Raw genomic sequence first — 16,236 nt, 5'->3', positions numbered from 1 at the left:
TGAGGAGTCCTGACCAAGGACCCGTAATCCTTCTCCTCTTGACTTTCGGGGATCTATTCTATTGAGAAATTGCTAAGCTTCCCTTTATTGTTCCCCATTCTTGGTAGCAGCATGAAAGTCGGGGTGAAAATCATCAGAGAACGGGACCGGGTTACAAATCATCACGACATTGATAGGGAAACATTGAGAATTGAGTCCTTGTGTGTCCATTGCCTCAGAAGAGTCATCGTTGAAGATATCCAGCAGTTTATACTATTTCACCTTCGGTCACATGATTGTTACTCAGCGGGGAGACTGTGTCCGAGGTGCATGAGACCCGTGTATTCCGGTAGTATTAGGTGCCCCGTAGCTTGAGGCCATTGTGTTCCCGCCATCTGTCCTTCCATTCAGCAGCAGCTTTGGTGTGGAGAGATAAAGTGACACTCCGCTCAACTTTGTGCGTTTCAACAGCATGACCAACACCCTCGCCATAATGTTCAAGCTCACTATACCTTCATCAGAGATGTACAGAGAAGATGGCGCCCACACGACCCTGGCCTCCTCTCCCAGTCATCCGGAGTCTATGTATGATCTACTTAATGATTTTCACAACCTCATCCAACTCCAATAGGTGCCATTTAACAGATATCAGAGCATTTGGAATTTTTTTTTTCTCTAGTCCCCATCCTTCCTGAGCAATAAGTTTGGTTAGTTTGGCACAATTTTGCTGATTGCTGTCAATTGGGCGGAGCCAAAGAGAAACAGACAGCCTAAGACCACCCACCTGACAGCTGAGAAACTAATTGATCTGAAACTATGATTCCTTGGGAATGGTGGAAGCTAGAGAAGAAAATTCTAAAGCGGAGGAGCACCATTTGAAGCCTAGAAAGAGTTGGAGTTGGTGGAAGAGGTTAAAGTTCATCTTTAACCTATGACTTTAGAGAAGAGTGATTATCTGGAATGAATCCATCTTTTACCTGGATGGAAATTGTAGGCTCTAATAGGAGAGACTCCTCCGAGCTCCGGGCCGCAACGCATCAGCTCCTCTGCACTGGAATTAGAGGCTAATGAAGCTTTCTCTGCATTTCTGTGGGTATCGACTCCATCAGCTCGATCCTTTCACAATTATCTGAATATTTCTTTATCAAACCAGCAGGTCACAGTCATTACTAAAACGGAGAGACCAAATTGTCAAGATTTCATCATCTGCTTGTCAGTATCAATTTGGGCTATAGGAGACTCTCTCTAAGGTGACCTATATGAAGTCATCCACTTGGCCAAGACCACGTGAGGTCTACAAGCCTCTGGAGAACCGTCTATATGTCTTCTAAGTGTAGGAAAATAGTCATCTAAATAAAATCCAAAGCTTTGATCGTGACCATATAGAAATAAACCCTTTGCTTACTATTACATCTACTACGTATTGCACACTTGCCTCTCTAGTGCATAGAGCTCCAGATTCCCTCTTGGGTGATCTCACGATATATATGATCAAAATACAACTATGTTTGGATTAAAGTGCAATAATGCCATCAGAGACGGTTACCATGATGGACCAATACCCTAACCCGTTATCCAGTCCCAAAAACTCTTCCTCACCCACTAATAGACACAATATATAAAGCTCCCTATATCTGTACTATATAACTATGTGAAGAATTCTCTGTGTGCCGGCCATATTCCAAAACATACCACACCACCGTTCACGTTCTCCTCCATTCTAGACAAAATATGATGGTCACTATTCAAGGATTTGTCTGTACGCCAAGAATAAGCTTAACACCAACCAGGTGTCAAAATCTCTGTAGAAAATGTGCAATTCTATCAGTAGTAAACTTCAATATCCGAAACGAGGAACCAACTACATGTATGAAGACGTCAAGGATTTGCTCCCACTGCCGATTTGGTGAGTCATATCCCAAGCCTCAACTAGCTTGAGATTTTACGTTCCTACATGTAGAGTCCTCTCTATAACTCTATATAAACACAACATGAGGACTAAGTACTATACAACATCTTCCCATGGTCACTTTGGTCACAAACCTCACCATTTCCTTCTAGACATTCAGACCATGGTCACTGGAGATAAAGGTGGTGAGACCACCCAACAAAAGGTCTTCTGCTCTCCTATTTCCAACTGAAGTAACATTTTGGTCCGTGGATTTGTACATAGCGAAGAGGTTTTGAGTAACAACCAGAATGTGACATCATTTGTGAAGCAGAAGTGATAGTCACGTAGACTTCTTCAGAATTGTCCATTGGAGATATCAGGCCCACGCGCACAGGTGAGGTACAAGGCCGAGTTCTACCCTGTATTCAGAAAGCACCCTGTATATATTACACTGTACTATTGCTATAATAAGACTGCAGCACTAAGAGATATCTATGTAAACACAGCACACAGGGAACCCGAAACAAGATGTCTGGAATGAGTCCATAGAAAAAGCCCGATCCTACACTTGTTCTGTTCCAGGTGTGGACCTCTGCAGAGGGACCCAGCCTCAAGCAGAGGGTCCATTCTCCATGTTCAGTCCTCCTTATCTTGTGGCTTCTTTACAGTCAGTGGTGGTCCTCTGGTGGACTCCATCACAAATGCATTCTAGGTCCTAATGTGTTGATGAGATGAGCCCTCATGATCTGGATGCTGGTTAAGATCTTCTTTTGATGTCCTATTAATGAGATGCCCAGCCTTCTGATGTCACTGTGGAGACAGAGTTCGAGAGTTAATAATGTCCTTTTAGATATCGCCTTGTTATAATAGAGACATAATGGATAGAATATCAAGAAAAAATGAGGTTCCCTCTTTGTGTTAGTGGCTCCCACAATATCTACCAGTGTACTTACTCTATATTCATCCTCATGACCATCCCTAGTGAGCGGTATCCACCCATCAAAAAGTTGTCCTTATATTGCCCCAACTTGATGGAATCCAGCCAGTCATCCACAGTGGCACAGCTGGCAAAATCAAACACTCCCCTGTCCAGTCGTGGTTGGGCGATTCTAGAAGCAGAAGAGAGGTCAACTGTATTCTGGAGCAATGTTAGGCATAACCCAGAACAGAAGAACTGTGAGAGTGATCTGGTTTTTGGCTAGTTCTCAGGCATACATTTACATCTAATAAATGGTTCATACCCCCCGATGGACTGTCCCTTCCTCAAGTGTACAATAGGTAAGTAATAGTGGTGGTCCCAAAACGCGTTGTGTTGAAGATTGAATAAAGAATTCCAATAATAAATCGCTCCCCCATCCAAGGTCACGTGCTGCTGTGATGTTTCATTTGCTGGCTGGACTGCTTACAGGGAGGGGTAGTGAGCTTGCAACCAATACGTCACAGCTGAGGTCAATGACTTGAAAATAAATCAGATAAATGGTGCTGAATTTATACAAGATATATATTAGGAAGTGTTTTGTATTGATGCATCCTGTTATTTGGCCTATATTTTTGAAACTGGGTAACCCTTTTAAGGATTTGATTTTATAAACAATTGTGTCCCCAGAACACCATCAAAAATGTATAAAAAAAACTTGATTTAAACAGTAGGTTCATGTTGGGAAAGGGGTCATTCACCAGTGAGCCATAGGTATATGAAGTGCGCCCTGTCCTACATGAAGATGTAGCTTCTCGGTGTCCATGTATTGTTGTGTTACATGTGGACCTACTCTCTGACATGTTCATTGTACCTGTTAACAGTGGCGCTCAGTTTCAGGTGCTCTGGGTTACGGATAAGTTTATCCAGAATACTGACAATGAGGGAAAACCGAGGCCTCTCGTTGCGGTCCCTTTGCCAGCAGTCCAGCATGAGCTGGTGTAATGCTGTTGGGCAGCCCATAGGCGCAGGTAAGCGATAGCCTTCTTCAACCGAATTTATCACCTAAATAAAAAAAAATGTGGATATATCATGGTGGCATCTTATTGTCTCCATCCCGTCCCTGTGTATGGATCTGTTCTAACAAAAAAAAGGTCACTTTTAGGGTTGAGCCGATCTTGAGATAACCTCCGATCTCGATCCCGCTGGAAAAGATCGGGTGGGAATTCCGATTGCGATCGTGAAATTTACTCAATCACCGATCGAAATCCGATCTTTTCCGATCCCAATCGCTCAACCCTAGTCACCTACTTACTAGCCATCTAAGAGCTAACATAAGCCCAATACTGGAGCACATTGTCGCCACTTAGGCCCCCCCTTCCCTTTTCTTTCCAGCTAAATCTTGCCCCTTGTCAACCCAGTCGGAGAAATTAGGATGAGACATTTTTCTCTAAAATTGTGGCAGCCAATATGATAGAATTCCGAAAGCATGGCCAAAAGTAGAAAATTATAGGGATATTATCCCCATAGTTATCACATTCACTTCTTCACTTGCTATTAGGGTTGAGCGATCGAGATTGGGAAAGATCAGATCCCGATCGACAATCGAGCAAATTTCACAATCCCGATCGGGATCAGCTGGAAAAAGATCAAAAATCGGATTTTAAAAATGATCCTGAAATCTCAAGATCGGTTCAACCCCATTCATGTATATATCATTAATAGGGTTGAGCGATCGGGATCGGGAAAGATCATATACCGATTGGCAATTGAGCAAATTTCTCGATCACGATTGGCTGGAAAATGACCAAAAATTGGATTTTAAAAACGATTGCTATAGATGACCCTCTAATGTATAGAATAGGACATGACCAATTGGAAGACTGGTCATTAGAATGATAGAAGTGACCCTTGACCTTACATGTTATTACCCCCATGTGTATGTATACAGCCATTGCGTTCTGGACAGTACAGCCCGATAAAGTGGTTCCTTCTCCTCCCAAATGGTACTAAAATGCTACTTCTTGCATGACTGAAGCTTCTGTTCCTCGCTGTCTGGTAGTGAATTCCATACCTTTCCGTTCTCATTTTTCACTTTCCACATGACTTACATGACAGATATCATCTGATGTGTCACTTAACCGCAGACGTTTTACAATATGTCCCTACTTCTGCTCGAAAGAAAATGTCCCTTTGTCAGCATCTGTCAATCAAAGTGCATGGCTTCTTGTCTACGTGGCCACCGCTGTGGTGGTCATTTACATAGGAGCCGTGAGAACATGATGGAGACGTTCTACCTAGGAAGCCAGAGGGAGCTTAGTCCGGTCCTGGATCAAGTTGGGTAGACATAGTAGGTAGAATGAAAGGTGGATATATACATAGAGGTCCCTTATATTGGGCTTACGTTGGGGAGCAGACTACGAGCCCTATATATACTCCTGTAATAACCAATTGGATCGATTTTACTCTTACAGACCACGTTTGGACCACAAATACATAGAAGTGGATGGCATACATACATCTCGATTGGTCATATTCCAGTAGGGCCTCTCTCCATAAGCCAAGACCTCCCACATGACAATGCCGTAACTCCACACATCGCTGGCGGAGGAGAATTTACGGTAGGTGATGGCTTCTGGTGCCGTCCAGCGGATGGGGATTTTTCCTCCCTAAAATGGCAGAATAGTTATTGTGTCATATTGTTTCATGTAAAAACTTAATAAAATTGTCCTGTGTGGCCGCCTTGAACTGTGTTAGTTTCTTGTTATCGACCTTTGAGTCGGGATATCATTGCAGGATCTTTATATTATATAAAATTCATGTACCTGGAAAATGAATCAATATAACGCGTAACTAAACTTTTTGTCCCCTAAATCCACAATGCTGGTGAAGATAACACACTTTATATACTCTTTCTTCAGTTATATGACTCCTCCTGTACCATCGAAGTCTATGGAGAGGGGACAGGGAGGAGAACGCTTCATAGCAAAGAGGAGTGTACACTACGTGTGGGACGTGTAGGTTATCAAGAAGAAAGGTATCCGGCCTTCTGCTGACAGAAATGACCCATTCAGTGCTGCAGACTACTTCATAATATCTCTGTGATTCTCATTCTTCTCCTCCTCCCCCTCACCTCTCCATAGACTTCATTGTAAACTGACAGTTTGTTGGAGCAAATTACTCCTGGTGCATTTTGTGTATTAAATATCCCCTGATGGGTCCAGATAACAATCTGACTGGAGGACAATGGGGCATAAGGAAAACTGCCTTATTTTCCAATAGCAACCAATCACAGCACAGATTTCATTCGGGATTCTGAGAGTTGTTAATTTATTAAATCTGCCCCATTGTGGCTAAAAATGATATGATCAGATTACAAAGTGACCAAAACAGAATGGACAAGAGGACAATGGGAGCAGGAATCCACGTTACCATAAAACAATGATTCGTAGAACAATGGAGACTAGATCAATGTGACCAGAAAACAATGGACCAGAGAATAAAGGAATTAAGATCAGAAGACAAAAGAATAATGGACCAGCGTAATTTGATTATAAAACAATGGACCAAAGAACAAAGAACTAGAGATCAATGTGATTAGAACACAATGGACAAGAGAACAATGGACCGAAGCTTAATGTGACGATAAAACAATGGACCAGAGAACAATGGACTAGACAACAAAGGAGCAGAGAGTACAATGGAAGAGAAACCCGTGTGACTGGAAAATAATGGGAATAATGTGAGTAGAGAACGATACACCTGAAAACAGCAGAGCCGAGAACAATGGCGCAAACAGCGATGTGACCAGAAAACAAGGAATCAGAAAGACATGGACCAAAGATCAAAAGATCAGGTGAGTAGAAAACAAAGTGACCAGAGAATAATATAATCTGGGAACAATGTACAAAAGAACAATGGGATCAGACAAGAGAACAACACTGGGGGAGATAAATGAAAACAAATATATCAGGATTCCGGTATAATTTGGCAAATTATGGTAAAAATGTCAATGCTTTACACCTCATTTTCTATGTGTTTTAGACATGTTGTAATAGTTTCTGCCCCCCGACCAACATGTGGGCAGGACTTGCTATAAATGGGCAGAGAATTATATGCAAAATGGTGAAAATTGATTCTGGACAATGTCTCAAAAATTGTGCCAACATTCTGAACAATTTGCCAAAATTTTGCACCACAATTTTGTCAAAACAGGAATCGATTCATGAGCGGTGTAAAGTTAGGACTGACTCTTTGTAGTCTAACATTGCACTCCCTAAAAGACAGACTGTATTAGTTTATCTGCCCCAATACAGGGCAATCTGGGGACTAAATCTGCCTCAGTGTATCAGAGAACATGTAACTGAAAACAACAGACCAAAGCAATGTGCCCAAGAAAACAATGGGCCAAAGAACAATGTTACCAAAAAACATGACTACTGAACAATGTGAGCAGAAGACAATCGTAGAACAATGTGACAGAACAATAGACCAAAGAACAATATGATATAGAACAATAGCTCGGAGAACAATGTAACATTGAACAATGAATAATAGATCACAGAGTAATGTGACCAGAGAATAATGGAATAGAAAACAATGAATCGGAACACAAAGGATTAGTTAACAATATACCAGAGAACAATGGACCAAAAAACATGATGAAAGAACAATGTGACCAGGGGACAACGTGGTCAGATAACAATGTCACCAGCGAACAATGGGACAGATAGTAAAATGACTACAGACAACAATGCGAAGAACAACAGACCAAAGAGTTATGTGACTTGAGATCAATGGGACCACAGATCAACACACAGAACGCTATTTGAAAGTGATTAGACACATGACTGATAACATGATCTAGCATTAAAGTGGACCTCCAATTATAAAACATGTTTTTACAAATGAATAGTACAGGTGAATGTAAGAAATTTTGTAATACATCTGATTAAAGAAACATGTTTCTATCTCCATTTAGAAGTCCATAGAAGTCTATGGAGAGGAGATGGTGCTGAAAAAGACACACACATATGCAAGCTAAGTTCTGCTGCACTTAGAAACTTTCACCCTCTACCCAGTGGAGTAATGACCACCGTAACAGCAGAGGCAGCTGCCACAGGGCACGGGACATTAGGGGCCCAGCGACTGCCGCTACCGCTGCGTTTTTTTTAAATAGGCTGTTACCGGCTGGATTTACTACAGCCAGTAACGGGCCCTATTTACTTACTGATCCTGGCAGCGGCTGGGATCGGTAAGTGACGGCGCGGGCCCCACAAGCACTATTATACTTGGGGGTCTTTTCGGACCCCTGAGTATAACGATCGGAGGCCGGGGAGAGGCAAGAGAACATAAAAAACTGTGTTACTTACCTCTCCAGGCTCCGGGCAGGCTTCGGCATACTTGCGTGACGTCATATGGCCCGCGACGCAGGGCCCTGGTCACATGACGTCCCGGAAGATGGCCGACAGCAACAGAGAATGCAGGGGAGTCGGGAGATAGGTAAGTAACAGTAGTTTGTTGTTTGTATCCCCTCTGGGTCTCCGATTATTATACTCTGGGGTCTGAAAAGACCCCAGAGTATAATAATTACTCATGGGTGTCCACAATGGGGCATAATACTGTGTGCAGGGGTCACTAAGGGACATAATACTGTGTACTGGGGCCACTATGGGGATATAATACTGTGTACTGGGGCCAGTATGGGGACATAATACTGTGTACTGGGGCCACTATAGGGATATAATACTGTGTAATGGGGCCAGTATGGGGACATAATACTGTGTACTGGGGCCAGTATGGGGACATAATACTGTGTACTGGGGCCACTATGGGGACATAATACTGTGTGCAAGGGCCACAATAGGATATTATAGTGTGCGCAGAAATGCGCGCGGGAGGGGGCAGCGTTAGGGGTCAGTTGGTCGAGGTCTTCAGTGTCGGTCGGGGGGGGGCATGTCAAAAGTTCGCTATGGGGCCCCGCCATTCCTAGTTATGCCACTGCCTCTACCAGTCCAGTTCTTAGCATCTAGAAGGCAGAGCTACAGTGATTCTGGCACAGTTGGATTTTTTTTCTCTAGCCCCCACCATTTCCAAGCAATCACTTCTGTTATTTTTGGTCCCTGATATGTTATATCTCTGTACTGCCAGAAGGGCGATGTCAGACAGGGGCTGTGATTCTGAGCCCCGACACTGGCTGCCTCTGATTGGTGCTCTGATTCACGCCCCCTGCCTGACTCCAACCGTCTGACATTACAGAGCTGAAATAGCACATCAGGCACCACAACTACTTGCACTTGTTGCTCAGGAATGGAGAGGGCTAGAGAGAAAATCCTAACTGTCCTGGAATCAGTACAGCAGAGCGTCTTAACAGATGCTAAGAACTAGAACTGGTGGAGATAGTAAAAGGTCCTCTTTAGCGCCACTATATCTTATAAGATAATGCTCTACCGCTGACCAGAATGAGGCAATAAAACTGTAACAACCAGTAAACTATCAGTACGAAGAGCAGATAAAAAACCATCCAATCCGTATGTGATATGACATGCAAAGCAAAGTTGATAGAGAATCATAGGGACATCTCCCAGCCACACATGCAGATATCTCACCGTTGTTGTGTATGCCGCGTCTGGGTCATCCTCCAGTATCCGCGACAAACCAAAGTCTGACACTTTACACACCAGGTTGCTGTTTACCAAAATGTTGCGAGCTGCTAAATCCCGGTGAACGTAGCCCAAGTCAGAAAGGTATTTCATTCCGGAAGCAATTCCTCTTAACATGCCGACCAGTTGGATTATAGTGAAGTGGCCATCACGGCTCTGGAATACACATATGTGTTACATTCTCTGCACATACCATGGTCTCCAACACAACCTCCTCCATGATAATTCTATACTTTATACATGCAGATGGATCAACTTGTTTCTAGAATATATCAAACATCTTGTTCTAGAGCAGAACTTTTTCTTTTGTAGGACAAGGTCTAGATGTTTATGGGCTTCTACCCATGCTTCATGAGCTACAAGTGACAACCATTGCTCTCAGATGTTCTTACTGTCTACGTACCCTGAGGAAGGAGTCCAAAGAGCCGTTCTCCATATACTCTGTTACAATCATTGTTAGTTTACCTGTAGAACAGAGGAGTAGACATGATCAAAACGTGATCTTGATACATAAAATATGTTGATGCTTCTAGATATGAGATATATATTTTGGAATGTTTCATTTTGGTAAGGTCCCTTTAAAAAAATCTAAATTCTGAAGTTCTTCCAGCATTATGTTTCGGCATAATACTACAACACACCACATGTCATGCTGTCATTCCCTTTCATTCCCTACTATTGTCTAGAAGAATACATTTCAATACATACTCCTGGTCACCACACCCTCCAAGTGAATGACATTTGGGTGGTCAAACTGGGCCATGATGCTGGCTTCACTGAGAAAGTCCCGTCTCTGCTTCTCATTATATCCGACTTTTAAGGTCTTGATGGCCACTGAGATCTCACGTTTCCCTGGTAGCTTCAACCGCCCATAGCAAACTTCTCCAAACTCTCCTGCAAGAGACAAAAGTCACGAGATACAAGACAAATGAAACTAATGTGAGATATGAGAAACAGAAGAAGTAATCAGTGATGGTATAAGAAGTGGACCAGGGATAGGAGACAACACAAGTAAGGGTCCACTACACCCTAAACCACTGTGTGACTACAAAGTACCAGAATAGCCCCACCACCATAGGTGATACGACAATAGATGTCTAATGAGAAGGAAGACTCTAGAAGAGAAGGCAAGCCCCAAGTATTCCAAAAGTCAATAGGTATTATCGAACGAGAAGGAGAAGACTCTAGAGGAGAAAGATGGCCAAACAAGAAGGCTGGCAATAGGTAGTCAGAAGCTCAATTGGTATCACCTAATGAGAAAGCCAAGACTTTAGAGGAGAAGACTGGCCATACTCTGAAGGTCAATAGGTATAACTTAATGAAGAAGAGAAGACTCTAGAGTTGGAGGTTGCCCACATGACAAGGCCGGCTATAGCCACTTAGGGGTTACCGGAATAGGTATCACCTAATGAGAAGGAGAAGACTTCTCATCAGAAGGTGATACCTATTCTGACCACAATGGGGATCAGTCTAGGAGAAAGAGAAGACTCTAGAAGAGAAGTCAGGTGACAGGTACTCTGGAGATACCAAAATAAGTATCTCCTAATGTGAAGTAGAAGACTCTGGAGGAAAATATGGGTCACACAAGAAGATTGGTCTCAGGTACTCAGGAGGTATCACCTAGTGTGAATGAGAAGACTGATAGCTGCTCACATGGTAAGGCAAGGCATAGGTACTACTGAAGAAGTATCACCTAATGCAAAGGAGAAGACTCTAGAAGAAAACGCTGGCCATATAAAAAGGCCAGCCACAGGAACTCTGGAGGTCAAACAAATTTAGCCTGAAACGTTTCATTAAGTAGCAGAAAATTGCACAAACCTGATCCAATTATCTTCTCAATCTTGATTCTAGAAGCCTCAATTTCCCGAGCAAACTCATGGACAGCCTGGCAGGGATCTTCATATGTATGAGGGTCAACATACAGCTTAGACTCTGCCAAGGTGACTGCAAGACAAAGACCCCAGACAGTCTATGACGCATCCTACAACCCCAAGTAAACCAATGCACCCAGCCGCCACCATGCCTCCCCTTCCTCCCAGACCTTCATAAAACCCAGAGTTGTAATAAAGTTTTAATTGTCCCAATTCCTCCTCTAGTTAAACTCAACCCCGTGATTATCACAGTACAGACTGGCGTCAATTTAATTTCAAAGGATTTTTCTAGCTTGTTCTGGAGATTAAAGCAGAAGTTGAGATACATTATTTCATCTTTTGCTTCTGTGATTTTAATTCCTCAGCATGATAATAACTTCCAGCGTTAGAAGCAACTAATGACATTAACTGCTTTATCTTCTCCTCCCGCTGACTGCAACTTACTTTGTCCATTCTGATAATGCATTTTCTCCTCGTCAGAGTCCTGGAAAGCCTTGCTGTATCCACAGTGCCTGCAGAATGGAGGGACACCCAAAGAGACAGATTGGACAACACTCGAGGAAGCTCAAATGCCGTATCAGATGAAGAGCGGAGAGATGACTGAGAGCTTCGAGGGGTCACCGACAAACATACAGTAACCCTCACCGCTTCTTCACATGCTCACCTTTTTTTGCAGATCAGCACAGCCAGGAGAATAACAAGTCCGGTGATAAGTGTCAGACAGATCCAGACAATGGTCATGGTGTCATATCTCAGGGCCACTAAAGCACATGGACAATGAACATAAATTAAATATTATGTCACGTCAGTATCATCTGAATATCTACGAGGGGGATGAAACAGGACAGACCCCGAAGTATGGTTAATAGATATCAGTATGTTGCAGTATCTCATGGGGCCCAGCTCAATACTAGGGTTGAGCGATCAGGATCGAGAAAGATCGTATCCCGATCGGCGATCAAGCAAATTTCACGATCGTGATCGGGTTCAGCTGGAAAATGATCGAAAATCAGATTTTAATAACGATCCTGAAATCTCAAGATCGGCTCAACCCCACTCAATAGATATATGAGATTGAGAAGTATGATATTAGATAACTCATATAGTGGTCTATAGGGATTCTATTTCTATATACCGTATATACTCGAGTATAAGCCAAATTTTTCAGCCCAGTTTTTGTGCTGAAAAAGCTGCCCTCGGCTTATACTCGAGTCAGCAAAAATTATTTATTTATTTATTTATTTTTAGGAGGGGGGTCTATGACCAGCCACAATATTAATGTATAGAATCTCCCATAAAATAGTGCAAAAAAAATTAAAAAATTAAAAAAATAAAAGTTGTAAATCCCTCCTTTCCCTAGAATACATATAAAAGTAGAAAATGACTGTGACACACATACACATTAGGTATCCCTGTGTCTGATAGTGCCCAGTCTACTGAATATAGGGGATCTGCAGTGCTCCTGTTCCGTCGGGAAGGGGTTAATAGGAGCACCGCAGATATCCTATATTCAGCCAGGCTGAACTCCAAGTGGGGGAAGAAAAACAGTCCTCAAGCTCAGGGAAGGGGCAGACAGACAACCAAAACACCCCCTCCCCTCCCCTTCCCCAGCAACTACTGCACCCAAAAACTCTGACATTTTAATTTTTGTAATTTTCCAGTAGCTGCTGCATTTCCCCCCCTCGGCTTATACTCGAGTCAATAAGTTTTCACAGTTTTTTTGTGGTAAAATTAGGGGCCTCGGCTTATATTCGAGTCGGCTTATACTCGAGTATATACGGTATGTTACATTTACATTCCTATTTAAGGGGAGTCTGTCACCGAAACCCATCATATAAGCCCCTCAGAAGGTTGGTTCTGTTGTTGTCAACATGAGGTCTTTGGAGCAATGAGGACGTTTCCATTGCACCAAAGAGGTAAGCAGCGATGCCCTCATTGCTTGGTAATAGAGGCAGTAACTCTACGGTAAATCACAGATTGAGGTGACCCTATCCTATCTACTTGCTGGGTTCTGGTGACAGACTCCCGATAAGTCAATAATGTCACTTCTATAGCATGCGCCTCCTAATATTATGTCCTAATCTGTATTGTCACTTACTTTCTTTACTAGTCTCAACCTCTACTGTTTGACTAAACCTGCCACAGCCAGCGGAGGTGCGGGCCCGGACCTGGAAGACATAGCGAGTGGATGGCTTGAGTCCAGTCACTATAGCTCGAGTATCCTTAGACTTCAGTGTAGAATAGCTCTGCATCTCCTTGTCCTGGGAGACAAAAAGGAATAATGTCCTGATGAAAACAGGATGCTCATAATACGGAGAGGAACCCAACCCCGACCACTAGGGTGACCCAGTGAGCCTTTCTACTGTGAGCTATGGAATTATTATGGTGTTAGATTTCTCCAATATGGAAAGATTGAGCTTGAAATATGGAAATGTACCCACTGGTGACTCGCCAGCTACGCTCTTGAGATTCGCTCATCTCTAGTGAGTAAATTGTGGACAATACTGGCAATTCTGATCAATGTCCATTCTCATGGATGTCCAGTGACATATGATGTAGATCAGTTCATAGATGGTTTCAGATGGATATACCTTTTCGAAGTATTTGATCTCGTATTCCAGGATGATGCCATTGGGCTGGTCAGGTTCTTGCCATATTAGGGTAACGCTGTTCTGTGCCGTCTTCTCTTTACGAATGACCACAACCTGAGAAGGGGCTGACAGATGACGGAGAAGCTGCTATCATTTCATTATTGATGGATTCTACTAAATACATTGCTTTATGAATACATTGATCATACTTTCCCATTACACTCATATAAAGCCATCATTGACAATGAATCCTTTCCCTCAGTGACCACTCTCTACCCATGATCCCTCTTCTTCAGCAATAACACTTCATCAATGACTTCACATTCTCAAGGACTTCTCTACTTCAGTGACTACTTGTATGAATAAACTACTGAGCAACGTATTACTGTCACCTACTGATTAGTCCAAAGTGGTAGACAGTCCGAAGGGCTTGTAAACTGGAGACAACAGCAGCAGTGAAAATATCCAGCACCCCCAAGGGGAGAAGCAAATGAGAAGAATGACCAATGGATGGAAGGACACTGCGCTACTCCATAGACTTTAGAATAAACACGCACTTTATTGAGGTTTCGTAATAAAGTGCGTGTTTATTCTAAAGTCTATGGAGTAGCGCAGTGTCCTTCCATCCATTGGTCATAATACTTTGTATGAATGTCCCCTCTACCTCTGCAGTCACTTTTCACCAGTACACTTCTTCAATGACTCCTCTCCATGAGTGATACAATTCCCGCAGTGAATGCTCTCCCGCAGTGAATGCATCAATGATCCCTCTTCCTCAAGGACCTCTGTCTATCAATGACTCCTGTTCCTCAGTGACTACTCTTTATTAATGACTCCTCTCTTCGTGACCACTCTTCCTTTTATGACCTCTCTTTCAATGACTCCTCTCCCTCAGTGATTGCTCTCCATCAATGACTCCACTTTCTTAGTGACTGCTCTCTATCAATGACTCTACTCTCTCAGTATGAGCCTTCCATTAAAGATTGCCCTTCCTCAGTGGCTTCTCTCCATCAATGACTCCACTTTCTTAGTGACTACTGTTTATCAATAACTCCTCTCTCCGTGACCACTCTTCCTTTTATGACTTCTCTCTTTCAATGGCTCCCCTACCTTAGACACTACTCTCTGTCAATTACTCCACTTTCTTAGTGACTACTCTCCATCATTGACTCCTCTCCTTCAGTAACTACTCTCCATCAATGACTCCACTTTCTTATTCACTACTCTCCATCATTGACTCCTCTCCTTCAGTAACTACTCTCCATCATTGACTCCTCTCCTTCAGTAACTACTCTCCATCAATGACTCCTCTTCCTCAGTGCCTACTCTCCATCAATGACTCCTCTTCCTCACTGACTACTCCCCATCAATGACTCCACTTTCTTAGTGACTACTCTCCATCAATGACTCCTCTTCTTCAGTAACTACTCTCCATCAATGACTTCTATCCTTCAGTGACTGCTCTCCATCAATGACTCTACTCTCTCAGCAAGAACTCTCTGTTAAGGATTCCTCTCCCTCAGTGGCTTCTCTCCATCAATAACTCATTTTTTCAGTATTCACTCTTTGTCTACGATTCCCCTTCTCAGTGACAATACTCCATTAAAGTCTCCTCTCACTTAGTGCCCACTCACCATCAATAACATCTCTTCCTCGGTGACAACTCTCCATCAGTTCCTCTCCTGCATGACCAGTCTCTAACAACGACTCCTCTCCATCAGTGACTGCTTTCCCATAGAAACAACTGTTCATCAATGGCTCTTCTTGCTTAGTGTTTATTCACCCTCAATGACTCTTCATGACTGACAAGTCTCCATCAATTACTCCCCTGCAGTGACTACTCTCCATCAATGAGTCCTTGACCTCTGCGACCACTCTCCATAAATGACTCCTCTTCCTCAATGAGTCCTTGACTTCAGCGACCACTCTCCATCAATGACTGCTTGACCTCCACGACTACTCTCAATCAATGATTCCTCTTCCTCAATGACTCCTTCTTGACTGTTCTCCATCAATAACTCCTTTTCCTCAATGACTCCCTCAAGCACTCCCTTTCTACATCTCCTTTCTCGGTATTGTCACGTCACTTATTACTGATATGAGGACTAGCATTTTTACTATTATTTAAGAATGTAATAATCATTGTATATAACATCTTTCTGAGGTTCATGTTCTGGAGTAGAGGTGTGATATCTAGTTCTGGATTCTTGGAGATTGAACCTATATGTGTTTGTCTCTGTGACATCTTGTCTCGGTCTCTTTGTCTGTGGATCTGCTGGAGTACTTCAAGGAATTTATTAGTTTTCCTAGTGTTTTTGAAGGCCTC

At 42.9% G+C, this 16,236-nt stretch overlaps 1 protein-coding gene across 2 annotated transcripts in view; it reads right to left on the bottom strand.

Moving 5' to 3' along the window:
- Positions 1 to 1,766: 1,766 nt before the first annotated feature.
- The window catches only part of EPHA8 (EPH receptor A8), a 77,515-nt gene continuing 63,045 nt past the window's right edge, over positions 1,767 to 16,236 (bottom strand). Inside the window, exons 6-17 of one of the 2 annotated variants that reach the window (XM_075277749.1) lie at positions 13,911 to 14,035; positions 13,418 to 13,580; positions 11,984 to 12,080; positions 11,764 to 11,831; positions 11,267 to 11,392; positions 10,157 to 10,342; positions 9,852 to 9,913; positions 9,395 to 9,604; positions 5,306 to 5,455; positions 3,661 to 3,851; positions 2,824 to 2,979; positions 1,767 to 2,680 (exon numbers count right to left, since the gene is read on the bottom strand). In XM_075277749.1, the coding sequence (XP_075133850.1) occupies positions 2,566 to 2,680; positions 2,824 to 2,979; positions 3,661 to 3,851; positions 5,306 to 5,455; positions 9,395 to 9,604; positions 9,852 to 9,913; positions 10,157 to 10,342; positions 11,267 to 11,392; positions 11,764 to 11,831; positions 11,984 to 12,080; positions 13,418 to 13,580; positions 13,911 to 14,035 (1,649 nt within the window). In that variant the 3' untranslated portion in view covers positions 1,767 to 2,565. The remainder of the gene's footprint in view (positions 2,681 to 2,823; positions 2,980 to 3,660; positions 3,852 to 5,305; positions 5,456 to 9,394; positions 9,605 to 9,851; positions 9,914 to 10,156; positions 10,343 to 11,266; positions 11,393 to 11,763; positions 11,832 to 11,983; positions 12,081 to 13,417; positions 13,581 to 13,910; positions 14,036 to 16,236) is intronic. The other variant, XM_075277751.1, reaches the window with a different exon arrangement.

Source organism: Leptodactylus fuscus, chromosome 6 (genome assembly GCF_031893055.1).
Source record: "Leptodactylus fuscus isolate aLepFus1 chromosome 6, aLepFus1.hap2, whole genome shotgun sequence".
Classification (NCBI taxonomy): Eukaryota; Metazoa; Chordata; class Amphibia; order Anura; family Leptodactylidae; genus Leptodactylus; species Leptodactylus fuscus.
This window is presented reverse-complemented; position numbering and strand designations above follow the sequence as displayed.